At 40.6% G+C, this 24,001-nt stretch overlaps 1 protein-coding gene across 4 annotated transcripts in view; it reads left to right on the forward strand.

Annotated features, from left to right (window-relative positions):
• Positions 1–24,001, forward strand: part of NTRK2 (neurotrophic receptor tyrosine kinase 2) — a 231,456-nt gene that overhangs the window by 199,724 nt on the left and 7,731 nt on the right. For all 4 annotated transcript variants that reach the window (XM_089494558.1, XM_089494559.1, XM_089494556.1 and 1 more), the window contains one exon: positions 1,916–2,150. In XM_089494558.1, the coding sequence (XP_089350684.1) occupies positions 1,916–2,150 (235 nt within the window). The remainder of the gene's footprint in view (positions 1–1,915; positions 2,151–24,001) is intronic.

The following is a 24,001-nucleotide window of genomic DNA, read 5'->3' on the forward strand; positions in this document are numbered from 1 at the left end:
GGGTGTCTTTGGTTGTTGGGGAAGGAGGAAGAGAATACCAACTTCTGCAACAACCAAAAAAAGACATATACCAGCATAAAGTGGATTTTGCATGCCAACTAAAGTATGACAGCGTGCACTGACTCCAGAAATAATGCAGCAATACTATGTATATTTTTCTGGCTGTTCCAACACAGTCAAATGGGACATTTCTCAAGGAACAGATACTATATCTATTCCAGATGCATAGTTGCATAAAAGTGTATTTGATGCTGCAATCAGTAGGAGTGCAGGAAGTGACTGGATAGAAAGATGACTGGAATGACTGAACAAAGTTCTACTGTAATTAAATGGGCACATTCTTTTCTTTTCTTTTTTTTACAGCAGTGACACACATCTTTAGGATTTGCACAACCATATACTTTTCCACATATTTATCTAGGCATAGGTAAAGCACTTCAAAAGGAGGGGCTGGATGGCTTCCAGGTGATAGCAATCCAGCCCTGTGATTCCACTACTTATCGCAAGGTTTCAACTTTCAGCCATTGCCCCTTTTCAAAATCCTGAGAAGTTCCATATTCATTTCCAAATCAGAGTCAACTTTTATTTTGTCAATATGTTTCTAGTTTCCATGGAGCTAAGATTTAAAATGTTGAAGAAATACCTATCTGGTGCTCCCAAATCAGAGGTTATATCACAAAATCCACTCTTTTGACTTCTGCATTTGCTTTTACTAACCAGCAATGCCCTGAAGTTCTGTTATTGTCAAAGTGAGAAAACTAGGATGGATACATTCCATCCTTATCATTCTTTCCTCCTGTTGTCTTGGGTCCTGCAATTTGTCAAGAAAGGACAGAAGCCAAGTTATCTGGCACATTCCTCCCAGTCAGAAAAGCTATAACTGTCCTGCAAGCCAACAGCCCATTGTTAAGAGTAGCAAAAGTAGCCTTGGCACCTTAGTGTTTGCCATTCCACTGGTGAAAATCATTCCATTATCAGAGAGCTTGCAGAATTTATTCTGTGCCTTGCAGTAAGGATTATTCCCTAATTGTGAGCAGAGACCTGTTTTATCTTAAAGAATGCTCATTTTTCAAAGTCAGTTTAGGACAAATGGAAGTCAATGGCCTTTCCTACTTTGCTTTCATTATGTTGGCAAGTACGCTGTTATTGCTGCCCTCTCTTTTGAACTGTTTTGTAGTTTGGCAGAGGTTGCAGACAGTGGTAGAATCATTCAAACAGGACCTGAAGTAAACAAAGCAAATTTACAGATCTCAGTTTTTTTTCTGTGTAAGGATGGTGAATGGCATCAAATGTATATTTACATCACTTGCAACACATCACATAAAAGGAAAAAAATGAAAGCACATCTCATGATACCGTTTCACAATGTGAATGATTTCTTACATTTACATTTCATCCCCACCCCCACAAGCCTAAGGTAGCTGTATGAAGGTACTAGGCAAGCTAGTATGGGATAGGAAGAGTTTGTGGGATTGCAGCTCCTATTAGTCCTTACTATTGACTAAAGTAGATGGGACTTGATATCCAGCAATATATAGAAAGCCACATGTTTGCCACTGCTGAACTAGAACTAGACCTGTTTACCATCAAACCTGTCCATGGCTAGTTAACAACAGCAGAGACCAAAAGTACTTTCCATTTGTTGATACCAAGGTTTGTTAATCCAGATGCCATCACTCTGCATCTGGAATCCTTAATCTGAGAAAGAACTATGGATGCAAAGACACACATTCCAAGAGAAACAGACAGTCTAAGCAGCCCTCAGAACAAGTATTTTATGTGCTTGGATCTTCATTTTTCACTGAGATCTTTTATTGTTCTTAAGTGTGGTTGTGTGTTTTGGCTATTAAGGGTGTTTCTTATTTACAGGAAATGTCTCACTGAGTCTCCTTACATGTTTGTGTGTTCAATGCAGGGCACATGGGCCTGATGCAGTTCTGATGGCAGAAGGTAATCTTTTGGCTGAGCTGACCCAGTCACAGATGTTGCATATTGCCCAGCAGATTGCGGCTGGCATGGTTTACTTAGCATCACAGCACTTCGTGCACCGTGACCTCGCCACTCGGAATTGCCTAGTTGGTGAAAACTTGCTGGTGAAGATTGGTGATTTTGGGATGTCAAGAGATGTGTATAGTACAGATTACTACAGGGTAAGAGATGTGTTGCTTTTAATACCAGTGGCTTTGGTCTTTCATCGTGCTGCAGCTACTGATGCTGAATTTTGTCTTACTAACATGTTCCTCTTCTGACTCAACAAGGCAGTTAATGTTAGTGGGGATGAGTTTCAAGTATCAAGGCTTGACACTCTGAAGAAATATATGCTGCTAAGGGCTTCAATGGTACTTTATTTATATGACTTTTATGTGGGAAATCTAAGTTAAAATACTACTCATAATTGAACTGAAGACCATTGGGCAATTAATTAATTGTTAGACCTGTCTTTCTCTTTATAAAACTGAAATATAAAATGGATTGTAGATTGCCATAGTGTAAATTACTTTTAAATTGAGATACTTTTATGTGGTGATAGCTAGCTGTCCATGATATCCAGTAATGTAGCTTCTATGGCCACAAAGTATATAATTGTGGCTTCCAGATCCTTGGGGCCAACAGCAGAAATCATGTGTTGTCACTTCCCTTTGCATAACCATCTATATATACTGGCATACTGGACTGCTGCTTTGACCCAACTCAGTAATGGTGTGCTTTTTTATTAAAAAAAACAAACACAAAAAAAGAGAAATTTGCTTGTCCTCCAAGATGTCTTTTCTTTCTCTTTATCAATAGCTTACAAGGTTCTTCCAAGGGTTGAGAGTTTATCAACAGGCTTGTATGAACTGAATAAGGCAAAGGCATTTTTCAACAAATGGATGTTGCTCAGTTTTTCAAAAATATAAACCTGGCATAATACAGGTTTATTACTTATTCTGAAATCTGGAGGGACCAGATCTTACTGAAGGGGAGTGGCACATTAAGTTAAAGGAATGTGCCACCATTGACAGTTAATAGTTTCCCTTTTAATGAGATGCATGCTTCTGGTATTAGTATTTGGTTCTCTGTCTTCATCTCTCAATGTCTACCTTCTGATGATGACATAATTCTGTCCTTGTGTATTTGTCTGAATTCCGAACTCATGGTGGAGCAACAGTTAAGTCATTGCTTATGAACCAATTTGTTAAATATACAAAGCACTTTGCAAAAGATAAAAGCTCATATACAAACTGATTATTTATGGCTGTCTTTGTTGTTACTTCCTTTAATGAGGCAAGTGGCTGTGGTTATTGTAAAGCAGCAAGTCATGGGCTAATGGCTTTGATCCAAAGTGAATGAAAGGTCATGTCCATATGGCGTTATGGTCAGAACATTTAACCATCCCTGCCAGTTCATTCTTTATTAAGTGGCATGATTCTGTGAGAGAACAGGACCTATTTTTGAGCAGCTCTGTTGTCTGGGAGACTAAGCATCAAAAGTGAACTTTACATATGGTTAACGGAAAGACAGAGGAAGTTACACACAAGGACAGTATTTATTTTCATACAGCTGTTTTAATTAAGAGCCAAGGAGAAGACTTTTATTTTGGTTTGCATTGTCTGTTCCTTGCTTCGTTGATCCAGACCTAGCAATTAGGAAACATCTGAACTAAATTTTTGTCATATGTTGTCTTCTGGAACCATAGGGTTTCCAAGCCACTTCATGACAATACAAAAATGACATCACAGTATACAAGAGAACTGGGGATGGAAAAGACTAGCTCATGTGCAACTGTGTGATTTGGATGTGGAAAAAGCCTACCCTTAGATAATTTATATCTGCAAAGTTTTAACAGTTTTCTTCTACTGTGTCTTCTGCAGGCTCATTTTTACATTTGAGTTTTGTATAGCACTAGCAGTTTTGACAGGCAAAACTTCCTGTAGGGCAGGGATGAAGAAAATGCAGCCTGTGGTACAATTATGCCCCCTGAACCCTACTTTGGTGTGCTCCAAACATCTGGCAGTCCCTGCAAGCTCTCCAAAAATTGAGTTTTCATTTCAAATTTGATTGTTTTGGACTGATTTTCAAGCAATTTTTCACCCCACAATGCACCAAACTGTCATAAAACCACCTAACAAATGTGAAGTTTTAGCTCTCCTCCCAGTTTCCCCAAATGCCTGTCTTTGACTGGAAAACAGCTGAAAAAACAACCAGACATTTTGCGATGCTGCTTCTGGTGCACCAAGATATGCTGTTTTGGACTGCAGAGGGCGACACAAGAAAAACAATTGACCAGTGCTTTCCACATGGTTGCCCACTTTACTGCAGGTTAATAGGTGTACCCTTGTATCAAGTATAGGTATTGGCTCCCATGTCACTGAGGTAGTGACAGTTTGGATTTTACACAGAACTTTATATGAGCTAACAAAGGTGTTATTTGCAGGATATTTGGATAGTTCCTTTAAACTTTAAAGTTCAAAATAAACAGAGTAGATTCATCACTTCACTGACTTGGAAGCCACCAGTCACCATTGTACATTTGGTGATTAGAGGGTAGGGAAGGTCACTCTGAGCTATTCTTCTCTTCACAAGCACTCCTTTCAGGTCAAAGCAAGACACATTGCCTATGTGTTACAAATCAGACTTTTCCACCACAGATGTAGTTTTATCCTCCATTGTAGCCTGTTTAGACTCAGGTTTAATCAGATGTCTCTATTGGCCTAAAAGACGCAAGTTATGATTGAAGCTGCACAAAGACTTTGGCCCCTGCTGCAAACAGAGTTAAGCATTCCCTGTTTCTAAGGCGAATGATGTTGCACAGTGTCCAAAGCTCACTTATGGGCCCAGTTTCCCATTCTTCTCTGTCTCTAGCACAGGCTCCTTCCCAAGCACAAAGCTACCATTTTGGCAAAACAAGGACTAGCCAGATGTGATTGCCCAGAGCTATTAATAGTTTTGATTCATAGGGAAGGATATTTAGGAAATCCTCATGATGGAATATGAGAAATTTACTATAAAAACACTACAGCACCCAGTAAACATGACTCCTTTGATACTTCATTTCAAACTCTGCTTCTGGTTGTTGTATCAGCCTTTCATTTGTGCATCTCTTAGCTCTGCACTGCACAGTGGAAAAGAATGTAGCTGTTTCTACATAATCATCTTTATTAATGTGTTAGAAACTGGCAGCAGAATGGCTCCGGGGAAGGGGTGCACTGAGGTGTTTTTAGTATAAAATAAGTAAAGTGTTAAAGCATATTTGGATATAAAGAAACTGTAACATTTTGTATTGTAAAACTTAAAAATATTAATAAATTTAAAAAAAGAAGCTGGCAGTCATGATGCTTGCAGTGATTTACTGAGATACTAGTTTGCATTACAGATTATGGTCTGCAGTTTCTCTGTTTATGATGAAAATAAGCCCAGCCTCTTGTGCTCAGATTGTGAGACTGTTAATAATATTCAGGACTGTGTAGGCACAGCTGTTAAGCGACGATGCTGCAGGGACAACTGTGGAGAGAGATAACCTTTGGATAATTGGCATGTTGTGCCATTGCATAGTGTTAGCAACACAAGCATTGTTTGTTTTGAGCCTGCCTGGAATGGCAGTGCAGATAGGGTGGAAAAATACTTTAATTGCCCTGTGTAGACAACCCACATGTAATGAAATTATTGTTTTTTTTCTGAAAGCCAGGCCACCCAAGCCTTAAGACATGAAGGACATAGATTACTCATTATGTGTTTGTTTATACTGTCTGAAGTGTGTGCCTCCTTTTCCCCTTCAGGAAAGAGTCCGTCAAAACAACTAATGAAATGCAAACAAGAAACACAAGGGATGCTTCCACATAAGAGTTTCACTGTATAATCATGGCGCATCATTCACAGAATCTTACAGAGGGGCCCCAAGGATATCATGATCTGGGATGTGCAGATTTCTCAGTCTTGATTGGTTGAGTTTCTCCAAATCCCACCTACATTTTTTCCAATCCTTGTTTTCTGTCAGGTTGTGTGACTTGGGGTGGGTTTTTGACACATGAAAATTTGTCCACCTTTTAATGCATTCTTCCTAATATATCCATTTGTTTGTGCATTCTACTTATCTTATGCATTCTCCTCCCATCAAGAAAAAATGTGTGCATTTTTAATTTATATGCATTTTTGTCTGTTTGCATTTCATAGTGTATGAACTGCATACACTATAAAGGTGATGTCCCAAGGGGCTGAACCTATTTGAGAATTAAGGTTAAGCAGTTTGGTAAGGTTCTTTAAAGTCTGGGATGAAACCTGGAGCACATTCGCTGCCACACTGATGTGGAAGTCAGCAGCCACCACATCTTTGTTCTCTAAACTGGGCTGGGGGGAAGCACAACTCCATAATGTTTGCTTAGAAGTATTCTGAATGTCAAAAGATGTGGTAGTTGTGGTCATGATAAAATTGACAAAGGGGAGAGGGAGCAATACTGTTGACTTTGCTATGGTGTTACCCATTGTATGGATGGAGCATAGTGAAATCTACACTCTGGTGAAGCATTAGATGCCCTGAAGCAGAGCCAGTCAATGGGAATTCTCCCTTCAACTTAAAAAGGAAGAACAATGATCTACAACACTAGGAATCCTCTGTCTGAAAATACCCAAGGATAAAAATAATATTACTCCCTCATTAAAATAAAAATACCAGACTAAAAGCATTGTCAAGAGCAAAAAAACACAAAAGAGCCACAGCTAACAATAAAGAAGTTAAATTAAGTAACAAAATAAAAAGCTTGTTTGAAAAGCAACATTTTGTATTGTTGGCAGAACACACACACACACAGAGAGAGAGAGAGAGAGAGAGAGAGAGAGAGAGAGAGAAATGGCAGTGAATATAACTGCATAGGGGGTGTTGTCATATTCAAAGCTCTTCGTGCACATTGCCACCAACAGTGCCTTAGAAGACAATGACATGTAGAAGAGGCCCCCACCGGCTGATCTTAAGGGATAGGCTGGTTCACGCATTGGAGAAACTTTTTCTAGTTTTGCAAAGATCACCCAGAATTGGAACTAGAAATATTTGCCTTTTGTCCTTTGTTCTAAAGAGTTCTTTTGACAGTTTGAAAAATTGCAGCCCATTTATATGAATACCGTATATACTCGACTATAAGTTGACCTCATGCATAAGTCAAGGGCAGATTTTGGGGCCAAAATTAGGAATTTTGATATGACCCATGTATAAGTTGAGGATAAAACTTAGAGGTATGCAACAAAGGATGTAAAGAATGAAGGAAAGGAAAATGATACCAAAGAATGCTGCTATTTTCCTGTCCAACCATTCAAAAAGGCCAGAAGCAGCACCACAGTGGAGAGAATAGAGGGGGTTGGTTCTTCTTTTAGGTTCTCCCAGGATGTACTAAGTTCTTACCTTTTGTCAATCTAGTCACAGAGGGAGATGGTTCCTATTTTGAGTTAAGGTACAGCACTTGCATTGACCTGTGGATAAGTCGCCCCAAGTTTTTTGGGTCAATTTTTTAAACTCAAATTTCTTGACTTATCCATGAGTTATACAGTAATCCTCTATGGAGTAGGGAAATTTATTATTATTATTATTATTATTATTATTATTATTATTCCTAAAATCTCCCAGACACAAAGCTACTGGCAGTATGGCTGAGGCATTCTAAGCATTGTAGTTCGAAACAATGGTCTCCCTCATCATTGAGACTGTCACCCAAAATAGGTGAATCATTAACATGTTTTAAGTGTATTTCATAGGAAAAGTTTTGCAAGATGTCTTCGTTGTTTTACTCAGGATGAAACTGGAGGGATTGTAATTAATTAATTTGTTTTATTTATATACCGCTATTCCAAAGATCATAGCGGTGAACAGCAAGTAAGCTAATTAGCAAGTCAGCTAATTTGCCCCCAACAGTCTGGGTACTCATTTTAGCGGCCTTGGAAGGATGCAAGCCTGAGTTGAGCTTGGGCCCTTTTGCTGGTCTTGAACTCGCAACCTTGTGGTTTTGAGTGAATGGCTGCAGTACAGGCATTTAACCACTGCGCCACCAGCTAAAATTATTTTATTAATTCATTCTGAAAGTACAAAAATAGGCAGGCATTAGTGACAGACTGAAAAAGTTTGGGAAAGAGAGCCAGGCAAGAGAGTGTGTGTGTGTGTGTGTGTGTGCACGTGTGTGTGCGCGCACGCATTTTAAGTAGCATATATTTGTCTGTCAAGCCATACTCTGATTGGTTGTATTTCTCCAGGGTCTTGGAAAACGGTCTTCTCCAACACCTGCTACTCCATTATTGTAACAATAACTGCCAGAGATTGAATGGGATTTTCAGCATGTGAAACATGCTTTTCACCATTCATTCTTCTACTCAAGGGATCTTTTCTTTTCTTTTTTCTCTAGGGACATTCTGGTACTTTATGCACAGCCATTGAAATGTGCATGTTTAGTTAATATTCTTACATATTTTGCTAGGGGAAATAACAAACTGAGCTCTAAATGGGAGTTTTTGTCCATTGTTTGACACCAGAACTTGCAAAGGTTCCCTTTTAAACAATATTTCCCAGGATCCCTCATATAGCCTGGACACTGGCTAGGGCATTCAGGAACCTGAAACCCCCTCACCCCCAGATAACTTTGCCAGTCACTTTATGACACCTATCTAGCATTCCTATCATCTTTCTCTGAACACTAAGTAGCAGCAATTTTGCTGCCTCCAAGTCTTCCTCTGTGATTAAACACTGACAGTAAGATCTACATCTCCAGTCACCTATTTTAATAGTCATGCTGCATAGAGTAATGAAGATCTCCAGCCAGTGATGGAGGAACAGCAGAATGAGATTTCTAGTCCCCTTCTTCCAGTGATCCACAGTGCAGCTATCAGAAACAGGACCTCTGTCACAATCCTTCATTGGAGAGCACTAGTGGGAGAGAGCTGGAAACATCATCTCGCTGTGTTCCAGTCACCAGAAGAACAGGCCATCACTCAATGTGGCTGCTGGCTGTTAAGATAGGTTTGGGGGAAAATTTGCATGGCTGGATACAGAGCAATTACAGATTCATAATGCTAGGTTACAAATCCATAACTGCAATTTAGGATGGCAGCTTGACTTAGTGTTTTGTTTTTCTCCTTCTTTCCAAAATTTGGCTTGCTTTGCTATAAAGTTCAAATTAATAAAGTTCATAGTGCTTATAGTTTTTGGTGGGGTTTTTTGGGCTATGTGGCCATGTTCTAGAAGAGTTTATTCCTGACGTTTCACCAGCATCTGTGGCTGGCATCTTCAGAGAATGCTTGCCTGGAAAGGAGGTGTGTGTGTGTGTGTGTGTGTGTGTGTGTGTGTGTGTATACACACACACACTATGTGATCCTGGGAAGGGATTTTCATGTTTATTGTTCTGTTGCTAATGGCAGGCCTCAGGGTGGGAGAGTCTGCAGAAGAGGATTAGTGTGTGCTTGATTAGTGCTCATTGTCTGCTGGGAAACCCCTGACCCTGGGAGATTTCTCATTTGCATTTGTTGAGTCTTTATCTTGCTATTTTTCAGAACTGGCAGCCAAACCTTGTTTATTTTAAGGGTTTCCTCTTTCCTGTTGAAATTGTCCAGGTGTTTGTGGATTTCAATGGCTTCCCTGTGCATCCTGACATGGTAGTTGTTGGCATGGTCCAGAATTTCAGTGTTTTCAAACAGTATTTTATGCCCAGGATGGTTTGTAACACGTTCTGCTACTGCTGATTTTTCTGGCTGGCCCAGTCTTCAGTGTCTCTTGTGTTCCTTGATTCTTGTTTGCAGACTGCGTTTGGTGGTCCCTATGTAGACTTATCCACAGCTGCATGGTATGCAGTAAACTCCTGCAGCTGTGAGAGGGTCTTTCTGGTCCTTGGCTGAGCGAAGCATTTGCTGGATTTTCTTCGTCGGTTTATAAACCATTAGAAGATTGTGTTTCCTCACCAGTTTCCCTATTCTATCTGTGAGTCTTTTGATGTATGGTAAAAATACCTTCCCTTTGGGTGGTTGTTTGTCCTCCCTCCTCTGGGTTTTTCTGGGCCTGGCAGCTATTCTGATGTCTGAGCTGGAGTAACCATTAGCCTATAGAGCCCAGTCTAGGTGCTTCAATTCATCTTCCAAGAAATGGGGTTCGCAGATGCGTTTTGCCTGGTCAACCAGTGTTTTGAATGTGCTTCTTCATAGTGTTTATTCTGAAACTGATGGGAATTGAAGCATGCACTTCTAAATGTTTAAGTCCTGTTGAGATTTAAAAAGAAGTAAATGGACTCAATCAGGGAGAGCATTGGCATGGGCTTGCAGGAACGAAGTAGAGTAGTGGAAAATAAGTGTTCTTGGAGCTGTCTCGCCCATAGGGTTACCATGAGTCAAAATCAACTTGAGGGCAGATAACAACAACAATAACAAGTGCTTAATTTTTCTGGGTTATGCTCCTAGGTTATAATTCTGGCATTCATTCGGAGGGCCAAATCAGATAATGCACTGGAGAAATTTGAGTAGTTCTCCCACTTCTTTAAATCTAGGGAGTTGGGGACAGCAGTTGCATCAGGTGCAGAGCATTGGGGAGCAAGATCTCCTCTGCAGTTTTACCAGTGTAAATCAGCCCTCCTCTTTATGAAGCTGCTTTTTATCCCTTTAGGGACAATTTATTGCATTGTGGATACAGTATTTTTAAACCCTAAAATGACAGCTAATTCTATCATGGCACAGGCTTGTGTACATTGGTGTTGACTACTAAAATATTTTTGTACTGAAAAAATCAGGGCAAAAGGTCAAGAAGATAATTCGTATCTATTCCAGTGCATTAATGTTTGATAAGTTCAGCAGCATTTTCCACCTTAACTTTTTAATGTATTAATATTTTTACATGTGTATCATTTTTTTGCCCACTCTTTGTATCATTAGAGGCCAATATAATCAGAAACCATTTTCTTGCCAATTCCAGGGTTCTCTTTAGTCATCTAATCATAGCTTCTTTCTAGATGTCCTTCCCTGCAGATAAAGGCTGTAATGCATATTCCCTCCAGTACCCAAGGCAAAGTGCCTTGGATTATTAATTGCTGGAGAACACAGGACTGAAGATGCATTTGCACACATGTCCTGGTGATGACCTTTCCGTGGGCAACTGACTGGCTACCATGTGAACAGAATGTTGGAGAAGATAGACCTTTGGTCTGTTCTTGAGCCAAGATCCTTCATTGTGCTATGCCACAATGTGTTATTTCTGCTGAGATTGTGCAACAGATTTTGTACCTGTTGTGCTTGTTTATTCTCCCATTGTGCAATGGGGAATGCATACTGATTGCTTCTGTAATCCCAGGGAATAAAATGGTATGCTGAAGGCACTGATGTATAGTTATGCACTGAAGATTGGAATCATGTTGACTGGTTCAAACTAGAGCAGACCTACTCAATATCCAGTTGATTCAATGGCTCTGCTCTAATCAGAACTAACAATAGGATTTAGGCCCTTGTGAGATGGTTACATCTGTGGAACTATTTATGCAACCATGATATCAACAAGATTCCAGTCCCTATCTTCCTTCCCTCCCATTACATTTTTCTTACACAAAACATCATTAGATAAGGAGAGTTTATACAATGCCATAAAATACAGTTTCCTATCCTATTCTTACCTCTTTGTCCTTCTTAAAATTGGCCTGTGACCATTTTCTACCAATTGTCTTAACATGAGCCATACATATGGTACATATTTGCAATAAAATGATGGAAGCCCTAGCATGAGTTTTTGACTCTCAGCCTTGGGGCATCCTTGGGTTTTCAAAGTCTTTTGAAATGTTTTGCTAAGAAGAAGATAATAGCCTACTACAAGCATTGTCCATGCAAATGGACCTCTATAAATGGAAGAGGCAGCATGGTTGTGCCATTGAACCACCCCTCAAATTTGCTTCCTGTGATCCATGTGTTGAATATGGCCATCTGCATAGGTGACACCTAAATGGAAATGAGCATATATTTTTCCAGTGAAAACACCCAAGCTCAGTGCATAAATTTACTACAAAACATCTTAGCTATTGTTATCCCTGTTTCATTCTGTTTTCACTTTCCATTGTACTACTAAATTTAATAAAATTTGAGACTCAAATACGGCTTGACATGCTGCATCCCATCTACTTTGAAGGGGTCGTTTCGCATTCCCCATTTGTTAGCCACAGGGCATCCTGGAACCAAACCCCAGCGGATAACAAGGGCCCACTGTATGCTGTACCTTACATGTTCTTCCTGTCATTCTCAAAAGTTGCAGGTACATATAAATACATATAAATAGCATTCTAAATTTTGGAAATTTCATTTCCAAAAGAAATGAAAATGAAATTCTAACTAAGAAATTGGGATACTATTCTGTGTTACAGTTTGAGGTCAGATTCTTCAGTGCATTAGGGCTTACGTAATGGATATTTTCTGCCTCATGTACCAATCTGCATATATAAGAGCTAGAGTCTTATGGTGTCTATTGACTCCACTAACAGTCTTTGATATTTGTATCTCTATAATTACAAATCCTAAGCAAGGCACCATCTGTCTTCCAGCCCCTTCTGTCTCAAGTGCTCTTTATGAAACAAACACACTTGGTAAAAGGTCTCACATATTCCTATTACTTGTCTCTATCATGATCACATTACTTCACTGAAATACACCTAAGTTTAATTAAGAGGCCCTATTAATTTCTGGATTATTTATCTAGTACTCATTTTAGTTGGTCTTATCTAAGGATCTCTTGGTTGACAGGTTTGCTTGTTTGGTTTCTTTACAGTTGGTTCAGTCTTGTTCCAAGCATACATTTGTTGGTGAACTGAAATAGAGTTGGGAGAGTTGTTCCAGCACCTTATAAAATGTCATGTGTGGAGGAACGGCTCTCATGTGTTATAGGATACCTGTTCTCTTTGTAAACTGTGGGGATTTCTATCATTCTGGCTTTGACATCCTCAGTTTTCTGCCTGGTCACTTTTAGTCTAACTCTTTCCAATTCAGTTTGCTAGTATCCTGCTTCACAGTGTTCCTTGCTGTCTCCTTCAGAACTTCCAGAAAGCTTTTTTTATTTGTTTTGTCAGCTGCAAGATGTTCTTCCTTAAAGCTCTTACTTTGACATTTATCTTTTTAGTTTTCTTGTTTCCTATTCACAATTTTTCAATTCATTTAGGAAAGTCTAACTTCTTTAAGCAAGTCCACAGATAAGTTAACCAATTTTTGTAACTTTGGGGGCAGTAAAAAAAAAAAATGTTCTGGATTCTTTAAAAATGTAAGGGTCTTTGACACCAGAAAATTATTACACTATGATTCCAGCCTATGGAATCCTGGGATTTATAGTCTAGAGAAGGATATTTAGAATTTTCAACCAGGGAGCTCAGGGGTTTGATAGTATGCAGCCATGGCAATTAAAGTGGAATTATAGTATACACTCCAATATTTCACAGATAAACATAGGATATGTGTGGCGAAATAACATCACACTGTATCAATATGGCAAAAGCTATTAATGACAAACACAAACCAGGAGAGGCTGTGGCAGTTTACTTTGGTCCAAGTCTACTGAAAAGGGCTAAATTCCATGTGTCCTCTTCTCTCTTCCCCCTACTTATTTAATTGCATGCAGACTACCTTTGCATTTTGAACTCAGTGTGCAGCACTGAAATAAGCTGAGGACAATGGGGAAAGTGGGAAGCAGAGAGAGAAGCTGGGGCACTTTCAAAGCATCTGAAAAAGTGGGATGATAGAGAATTAATTGGGACTGTCCCTGCCAAATTTAGACAGTTGGAGGGTATGCTATAGTGCTAGAATTGTGTAGTGTGAAAGAGTCTACTCTTTTACAGAACTGCCAGGACCAATATATTTTACTCTAAAGGCTTCAAAAAGCTTCAACAATCCCAAGAGATGAGTTATAAAAGTTAGTAGGCAGTCTAGTAGGGGGTTATCCTATATCCACTTACATACTGAGTAAGTTTGCTGAGAATTGTGCCATCATAAATGGGTGAGCATCAGAGAACTGAGCCTTAGACTCTTATGGATTCTGTCTCTGCATAAACTTTCCCTAGAACATTAATAATTGCATATTCCTACCTGCTCACAATCCAATAGCAGTGCTAGAAATAGCAAGTGCTCAATAACTTTTCTGTCCTTGACATTTTCCAGAAAGTCATCATCTTCAATCAACATTCATGCTTCAACTTGTCTTCTGAAGTAATAGAATTATTTACAGACTCTGGGTAAACGTCTAGTTGCAGGGTAGGGGGTCTAGTTTAATTTCAATATTAACTGCAGTTTTAGCTTCATCAGATGATTTAAAGACACTCTCATAAATTATATTACATAGACAAACAGCAGTGAGAAAGTCTGTCACACTATCATTTTGTTCTGAAACAAAGGGAGTCTCTAACACTTCAGTCAGGGCTGCTCATGGACCAGGTAGGGTACACTCATCCCAGATTTGGGGGCCTACCCTCAGATTCTGGGAACAAGCTGCCTCTACACCTACTACAGGGTAAACCTTTGTTTGCACTTCCCTGTCCTGGTGAGTGTAAGCACAGGATATTTATGCTCTCTGTATTGCAATTACCACAGCAATACTCTCAATTTGTCTTCCCCTCAAAGCAATTGGGTTGGCAATGCCATTTTCTCCCACATTGGAAATATTGGGAAATGGCTCAGTATCCACATGCTCCAGAACCCTAACACGTATGGACGGTGCCAACTTTATGTGGCGCCATCCATACATGGTGTGTGTGCATGACACAAGCGCAGCAGTGCATCCACATCTCTGGGTGCTGTGCTTGCGTTGTGGATGTGTTACAGTGCACCAATGGTGCATTGATGATGTCGTCCCCATGCACCAAAAAGAACCCAGTTTTTCAGGTTCTTTTTGGTCCAGAGGGATGCCGCACAATTTGGCTCCTGCGGCATCCCTCTGGAGGGAAACTGGGTGCCTCCAGCCCATCCCTTTGGGGTGCTTTTGGAGAGCTCCCCAATCACATTACACTGTTGTAGCGCTATCATTCCACTTTAGCTACTATGGCTGACTCCTGTGGAATTCTGGAATTCTGGCACTATAACACTGCAGTGTGGTAGTGAGCATAGTAAGTCACTGGAAATTTCCACTTCTGTACAATGTAAACGTTCTTCAATAGTGAGAAGAATTCCAAGTTCTCAATAACTTTTCTATCTCTCTTTTTTTCTTATTGTCAGAAACAAAGAAGCCTGCCACAAAGTAACAAAATACTATAATCACAAACACCTACACAGAAAATAAGACTTAGTTTTTTTCCTTTTTCTTCTGCTAATGACCTTAACAGAATAGAAAGCTAGGCAAAAATTAATAAAATGAATTTCAATTGGAAAAAATGTAGGATACTTCACTTGGGCAGTAAAAATGAAATGTGCAGATATAGAAAGAGTGATACCTGGCTTGACAGCAGTACACGTCAAAAGGGATCTAGGAGTCTTAGTGGACCACAGGCTGAACATGAGTCAGTGATGTGATGTGGCAGCTAAGAAAATCAATTCAATTCACTATATCAATAGGGATTAAGTGTGTAAATTGAGGAAAGTAATTGTGCCACTGTAGTCTACTTTGATCAGCCCTCATCTAGAATACTGTGCCCAGTTCTGTCCACCATGATTCAAAAAAGATGTTGACTAGCTGAAGCATGTTCAGAGGAGGGTGACCAAAATGGTGAAAGGTCTGGAACCCATGCCCTATGAGGAGTGACTTAGGGAGCTGAGTATCTTTAGCCTGGTAAAGAGGTGACATGATACCTCTGTTTAAATATTTGAAGGGATGTCATATTGAAGTTGGAGCAAGTTTGTTTTCTGCTGTTCCAGAGACTAGGACATGGAACAATGGATTTGAACTAGAGGAAAAGAGACTCCACCTAAATATTAGGAAGAACTTCCTGACAGAAAGAGCTGTTTGACAGTGGAACACACTGCCTTGAAGTGTGGTGGGGTCTCCTTCTTTAGAGGTTTTTAAACAGAGGCTGGATGGCCCTTGTGGTCTCTTCCAATTCTGTGATTCTATTATTCTATTCTTGACACTGACCTGTTGTTGTTCCTTTCCCCTCTGCCAGATAGAAGTGCTGGCACATAAAGGGAGAGAGACTTCTAGGTATCTACCATATCGTTTATATGTCTAAAAATTTAGGTATTTATTGAGGTTCATAACACACTGCAGAAATAATCTGATTTGAGACCATGTTAACTTCCCTGGCTCAGTGCTAGGGAATCCTGGGAATTGTAGTTTTTTGGGGCACAAGAGCTCTCTGACAGAGAAGGGTAAATGCCTCACCAAATTACAGTTCCCAGAATTCCCTAATATTGAGCCAGGGCACTTACAGCGGTCCCAAACTGGATTATTTCTGCAGTGTGTTTTGGACCAGAATTATATGAGCTTTGTGTTGAATGGCAACATTATGCAATGAACACACAACTAAGTTTATCCTATCCTGCTGACAGTATCAGAAGGGGCAGGCAGATGCCCTCTGTGCAATAAGCCTCATCTGCAAACACAAGTCCGCAAGTCCAATTTTATGATCTTGAACTGACTATGGACCTTCCACATTGCATAAAAATATCCAACCACTTCTGGCCCCTATCTGATTTCTGAGAAGCTGGCCTTAGTTTTCTGTGTTTCACCTGAAGCTTGAAAAAAAATAAGTTTTGTATATAGTTTCCCAAATCTCCCAGCCAACAGAGCCATTTGCTGAGTGATTCAGAGAGTTGTAGTTCAACAGAGTAACTTTCTCAATCTTTGGTTCCATTGAATCCAGCCATTCAGTTCTGGCTTGGCTGCCTTGTTGGTTTTCATTCTGATTGAATCTATTGTTTGTCCTGTCAGAAGCCCAGAGGGGAATCTCACTTTGCAAGCTCCTAGTACAAAATGCCTTTTCATTAAGAAGAGTTAATGAATGACAGCAGGATTGTTGTCCTCTCCCTGCTTCCAGCCTTTAAATAATGCTAAAAGCTTGAGCTGTCGTACAAACACAAGAGTGCAAATACAAGGAGGGAGTTGCTTTTCTCTCTCAATCTCTTTCTCTCTTTCGACAGAAATGGCAGTCCTTGCCAACACCTGCAAGTCTCAGCTGTCCTTGTGCAGCTGCATACCTGTGTGGGCGAGTGGTGTCAAACTCTCACACAGGAAAAGTCAGAGTGAGCTAGTGACAAGTCAAGTGGCTTGTCAAGGGTGTTTGAGCTGAACTGTCACAATTTGAAGGCTTCTTATGAGATGCTATTTTGGCGACTGGTACTCAAGTGAAATTAGCTCCTTCCTAATCCTCATTTGCTTTTCAGCTGGATGTCATAGCCCACTTTGGCCATTGCATCATGCAGGAGGATGCTCCAAAATGGCAAAGGGGACTTTCAGAGTGAGGGACAAAATTACCCGTAATGCTTGGCTTTATTTTTAGCCCAATAGTAAGGACTTCCGCTACAGGCACATCCTCCAAGTCTTAACTCCTTTAGCCTAGAGTTGTTGTTGTTGCTGTTGTTGTTGTGTGCCTCCAAGTCACTTTTTACTTAGGTGAACCTATCATAGGGTTTTCTTGGCAAGATGTTTTCAGGAGGAGGTTTGCCATTGCCATTCGCTGAGGCTGATAGAGCTGATAGACTTGCCATGGGTCACCCAGTGGGTTCAAGTGAGGATTTGAGCCCTGATCTCCAGAATCATAATCCAATGCTGAAACCACAATACCTAGAGTAATGCTCTATAATCTTCTATAAAAGTGCCCTGAACAAAATAATAAACAAAACAAAATAATGAATTAGTGGATTGTACAAGCCTCTGTTCCTCATTATTTCCTTTACTTTTATACTGAAAAAGTTTGGCAAAGCTATCTCTGAAAACTGAAGAAAACATATTTTAAATTGAAGACCCATGTCCAGATTCTATTGGTGCCTCTGGTAGCAAACAGACAGAGCTTGGAAAAGTTATTAATTTGGACTGGAATGGCCAGATTTTCCCAGCCAATATGTCAATTTAACATGCTTATTCTATTGGGCTGTCTTGGGTGCTCTGCAATTAATCCCCCACCAAAACAAACAAACATATTTCCTATTTAACGAAAATCAGGGTTTATGTGTGGGGTAGGAAACAAAGGAGAAAGACCAATGTGGGCTATTGATGTGTACAATGAGAATGAAGCGCTTAGAAAAATAATACCCTTCAAACACAAAACTGATAGATTTGGGCATCTGTAGTGTTTCAGAATAAACACGCATCTGGAATTCTACAGAGAAAAAGAAGATTATAGGGCAGCAATTTGAGACAATAAAATAGCCTTTAGAGAAAGGATTCAGCATCTCCATCCCACCCATTCAGCTCCTTTGGTCAAAATCACATCTTCCAAAGTAGAGATGGAAAAGACTTTTGGTGAGAGGCATGGTTCTCAATGGAAATACATACTTTGCCCCTTAGGAGACTCACTGTTGATACTTAGGGTGCATCTGCACTGTAGTGCAGTTTGACACAATTTTAACTGCCTTGGCTCTGTCCTACAGAATCCAGCTCTGTGATTCTATGATCTTGTGATTTGTAGTTTTTTGAGGTACCAGGGCTCTTTGGCAGAGAAGTCTACAGAAATTGTAAAATTGCAGATTTCAGGATTCAATAGGAGTGCACTACAGAGAATTAAAATGGTGTCAAACTGCAGTGTAGATGCACCCAAAGTGGATGCACCCAAAGTGGAAAATTATCAAAGCTATGAGTCTTGCAGTGTGTTTCTAAGAAATAAAAAATGCACAAAAGCATCTGCATTTAAAAATATGAATAGGAAAAATGTGCAGAACTGAAAAAATTGTGAATGGAAATATGTGTACAAAATATGTGCATTTTGAGGGGAAGTGTAGGAGAAATGCAAATGTCCATGATGGAAAGAAAAACAAAGTCTGGCAACCTCATAAAAATAAATGGTGGCATGGGAGTAAAGATATAGTGAAATGTAACAGAACAGAGGTTTCTGCAAGTCTGGCATGTATTTTTCATTCACAGTTGTTCACATGTAACCCATTTTGTTTTGTTCTACTTTATTCTGTTTTGCCCCTCTTCTCAGGATAGAATCAGTTCTAGTACACAAGAGAAAATTTCTAGATGAGTGCCCTTGGAAGGACATTTCCTTTCCATTGGCTCCATCATGAATTAAGTTCCAGTCAACTTTTTTCAGGTCTTTTGCTTCCTTAATGTACATTTAAATACCTCCATGGCATGTAATATTCACTTTGCCCCTAGAATCACACTGTGCATGAGAAGCAATATGATGAATGCTGACAGACTGCAGTGAGCGGAGTAGCAAAAACATTGCATGTCTTTTTAAAAAAAACAAATCCTGGGCATTAAATGGGAAGGAAAAAGAAGTCTCGTGACATCTTTGATACTAAGCAGTTTATATCCAGCAGATCTTAAAGATAGCTATTAAGAATTGTTCAGAGGATGTTGGTGGGTATAAGTGCAGATCTAAATGGTGAAGGATGACAAATATAACTATTAATGGAGGTTATTAAGCAACTAGGAAAGGGGGCCATTTAAGAATTTAGAGGCCACCTTTCAGAGACAATGGAGACCATTTGCCACTCTTGGCAGTGATCATTTTTAATTTTATTCACATGGGAAATAGGAAAGACTTGGTTGCCAGGATCAGTTCTATCATTAGGCAAAGATTGATTAAGGGCAGAAGACTAGTTCCTTCCCTTTTATCCTTCCAGTTCCACCAGCAAGCAGAGCTCCCTCCTTGCTGTCCTTTTGACATCAGGTTAAGTCAAGACCTTTATGAACTTCCAGGGGGCATCCAGAAGTCCTGGAAGATCACAAAACTCCTCTGGGATAAATTAGAGGCACATCTCTGGATGTTTCCCCACTGCCACCACATACCTCTAATCTCCAGTGGCCAGTAAATGGCCATGTCAGTGAGAGGGGGGGTCCAGCATATGAAAAGTAGATTTTGTGGGCATGAGAGAAGAGATGGGGGATACTTCCACATTAGCAGTACTTTATGCTCTATCCCCTGGTGCATTATCTTGGCCAGAATAAAATTAATAAATTAATTTGTGGGGAAACTACATATGATGACACATGCTTGGAGGAAAGGAACTGATATGTGTAGAGTAATGGCAAGGTACTCATGCTGTGCTGCCACTATTATTGAAGTCAGAATCAGTTGCTAGTTCAGTTGGTTTCTGTATGTGGAAGTCAAGGTGGGAATGAGAATCATTCTGTCACTGTCTCTCTGTATCCTTTACCCAAGGCACCAAAATGTTTGGGATCAACTCTGTGGGCTGCTGTGGTTTTAAAGTTTTCCACTTCTTTTCCGAGTACCCATGAGATTATTACAAGGAAGGGAAAAATCTATATTAAAATGCTCTAAACCAGCGAAGACTGGTGGCACTGCTGTCTGCCAGGTTATGAAACCATCATGTGTTTTAGTCCAGACTTTAAATGAGCGATCCAGGATGCTGAACTCTAGACACAAAATGGGTGCAGCATTTACATGACTCCATTAAAACCGAGACTGAAGCCTGGAGCAGTCACTGCCTGACGTGGAAGAAGCCACCATCCTCCACTGTACTGAGTGAACAAGTGGGGAGAGCACAGTGTATGAAGAGGGATTAGAAGGCTCTAGTCCAGCATGAGAAAGCCCAGATGTGACTGTTCCTAATTCCTGTGCCAGTCTTTGGGCAGCAGCTTGATTATCACCATGCATAGTGAGTTTTAATTTTAAAGCTCATGGAGTTGAAGGGTCTGCTCTCACAAGCAGATATGTTGTTTTTGGCACCAAGATTTCAAAGCTCCATGAGCCGCTCTCTGCAGCTGTAATTTTAATTACATAGAGACACTTCCCTGCTTTCTGTGAAGCAACTGCCCAAAAGTCTTAAAGCAATCCAGAGACTGCTGGGCATGGGCAGGTTAAATTACAGTTATTAGAAGGAAGTTATTTAAAGATCAAAGTTGACTATCTTGTGCAGAGGAAAGCCCCCACTTCCCCTGAAATGCAAACTGTTTGCTTATCCTTTCAAACTTCCTCTTGTTTATTACAGCTTGCCTGGAGATCCAGTGCATTGTCCTGTTATTGTTTTCTTTACTAAAGAAATGTGCTTTTATTTGGGTAGCAAGAAAGAAGGGAGGGTGTCCAGATGGCTAAAGGCACGTAACTGATTCAACAAGGAGTCAAAGGCCCAAATCCTGTTGTTGCAAAGTGCTAATGGTTACAGTTTTTCTAGGGCCATCCACCAATGATAAGGAAAGAAAGACAAAACCTGCTGGGCCCAATGGCAACACTAGGGTTGGTGTCACACCAGTGCATTAACTCAGGCTGTCACCCCCATGATCTGAGCTAACAGGCCAATGGTCACACAGAAGTCGATCAGGCCATTGTGGAAGAGAAAGGCTCTGGTCTTCTTGGTGATGACGGTGGATGAGGGCACCTGATGGGACCATCTGTGTCCCAATCTGTTATGGTCTATCTGCCTTGTTTGCAGCTCCTAAAGGGGCCCAGTAGGCCAACGCTCAGTCCACTACACCATGCTTTAGGCCAAGAGCCTGGGGCCAAAAATAGGTGAAAGTGCAGCCCAGATCCAGAAGGAGTGACCATCTCCTTGGAAGCTTTGTCAAATTCCTCTAGCTCCAGGCAAAGCCAATGTAAGTTCATCTTCAGTTCTCACTGAAGGCACCCATACAAAAGGCCTTCATTCACCTGTACAATGAGTTCTCCTTCTCCCTCTCATTGGGAGAACTTCTGTTGCACATGTAGTTCCACCCCAAAACATTTTAAGTGGTGCCAGCAATTGATTTGACAGATTGGCATTTCTACTACTTAATTTCTGTTCAAGACAGCCAAATCATTTGGTGGGCTAATTAAATTGTCCCAGATTGGGGAAAGCAGCTCTGCTGGTTGCCACCTTAGTAGAGAAATGAGAAGGTGACTAGCAACAATATCTTGCGTTTGTGGTAAATTCTATATATGTGTGCATTTTTATTTTTATTTTTTTAACTTTTTCTGCTACTATGAGGTATTATTTTAGCATAGTTCGCCAGTGGGGTGTATATGTGTAGATCTTTATCTCCTAGCCATAACCAGTCTGTCATGATCTTAGCACCGTGTCCATAAAGGCAATCGCTCTCCCTGTGTCTATCCCCTAGCTAATTGTGTATTTTTGGAATTCACTGGCAGCACACTCAAACTGTTGATGTGGCGAGTTTTGCGCATTTAGAGACTTAGTTTCCATGGTAGTGAGCTTCATGTGCTTGGAGCTAGCAGTTCCGGGGAAGGAATGGGCAGAGAGGGATAAGAGACAGAAAGGAGTCATTAATGTATGTCAATTAGTATGCAGTGCCATTACTGTCTTTCGAGCATGCCCCTCAACGCAAGCAGCATTTTGTGTCACTGCAGCAGCAGCGAGGGGCATGGACAAGAAGAGAAGGAATGCTCTTTATTTTTAAACAAGTGGCATACAGAGCTGAGTGCCAGGTAGCCATTTTACTGACATGAATGTGCCTTGTAACTGGGAATGAAGCGGGGGGGGGGGTAAAAATGGTGGACAACCCTCTGGGTGCTGTTGTATTGTGTAGGGGAAGGGAGCATCTCAGGGGGAATGAATGGTATCATTCTTGTTGTCATTGCACTCCCCAGAGAGAACAGTCAGAGTTGTTTTAACTATGAGTTGTTTAACTTATTGCCACTTGTGAGAACAGAAAGGCATGTTCTTCCTTTACTACTATTCTGCTGACTGAGGGAGACAGAAGGGTCCATGATGACCTCATCTCTGTATCTTCTGTTTCCAATTTCAATAACAGACCTTAGACAAATTAACTTTGAAGGACTACAGCACTGGCCATGCTGGCTGGGAGACTCTGGGAGTTCTAAGCCTCAATCCCATTGTTAAACCCAACTACTGTAGACCCAATGAATCAGTGGGTGTCACCTACCTGTTGGGCTACCATTCAACAATTTATTCAGTGTGTCTGCTGAAGGTGGGATTAACCAAAAGAATTCAGGCTTGTATCCACAAAAGGATTGTTTCCATGCTTTGAAAAAGGATGACGTGGCTGCTGCTGTTAGCACACTCTTGTTTTTACATTCAGCCATTGGTCTGCTGAACTAAGTGGACTTATTGTCAAGAAGATGTACCTAATTCTCATAAGGCCATAGCCATTTGAATATAGCCTTAATCTTTGCAAACATTTGCAGCACTCTAAACTGAAAACAATGCCATGTGCATCAAAGAACTAGCACTGTGTACTGGTTAAAACATTTTGGAAAAAAATAAATATATCTGAGGTCATTTTGCTGCATACCAGATATTCAAGGATCAGTGTGTTGTGAATGTGGCTGGTGTCTGTTTCCCTCCAAATCAAATGTAATCTCTGCTAACAACAGGCCAACCATGGGGTAAAATGAGCTCAGATAGGAATCTATCTGTTGTGAGTGAGCTGTTGCCCACTCTTCCTGATCTCAGATCTACAGCTAATGGAGAGAATGTAAGGCAAGCCTAAAAAAGGCCCACCTCAAGTCTTGAGAGAAGAGGACCTCCTCCAAGAGTTCAAGGTTCCCATGAGATTTGAGATCATGAGACTTGAGGTGGGTTTTCTATATGCCTGTCTCATGCATACCATCCACCCCTTGAGCTGGCTACTGGGCAATAGAGAGGATTGACCCATTTGGGTGGCTGAAGAACCTGGCAATCCTACCATGAGTCACCAGTAATAGAAGACAGATATCTGTATGCCACACACCACCTTTTTGGGGTTGCCTGAATTAGAACTAGTGAGGCGGAAGACACTCTTCCATCACTGATGTTGATAAGATTCAACTGTCAGTCCAGTTGGCTTCTGTAAAAAGGAAAACTAAAGGGCATCAGCCTCTGGCACCAAAATGTTTTGGACACTGCAGTGGCTGAGTGAGTAAAGGGCTGTACAGATTGCCATGGCACCAATCCGGGAGGCCACTGGATTGGGGCCATGGCAACCTCACACCGAGACTCCATTATGGCCTCTGGAAGGTGAAAAAAGGAGACGTAAAAAGCAGCTCCCTCCAAGGGGTGT

Source organism: Sceloporus occidentalis, unplaced genomic scaffold (genome assembly GCF_023333645.1).
Source record: "Sceloporus occidentalis isolate IW3139 unplaced genomic scaffold, rSceOcc1.0.p SCAF_73, whole genome shotgun sequence".
Taxonomy (NCBI): domain Eukaryota; kingdom Metazoa; phylum Chordata; class Lepidosauria; order Squamata; family Phrynosomatidae; genus Sceloporus; species Sceloporus occidentalis.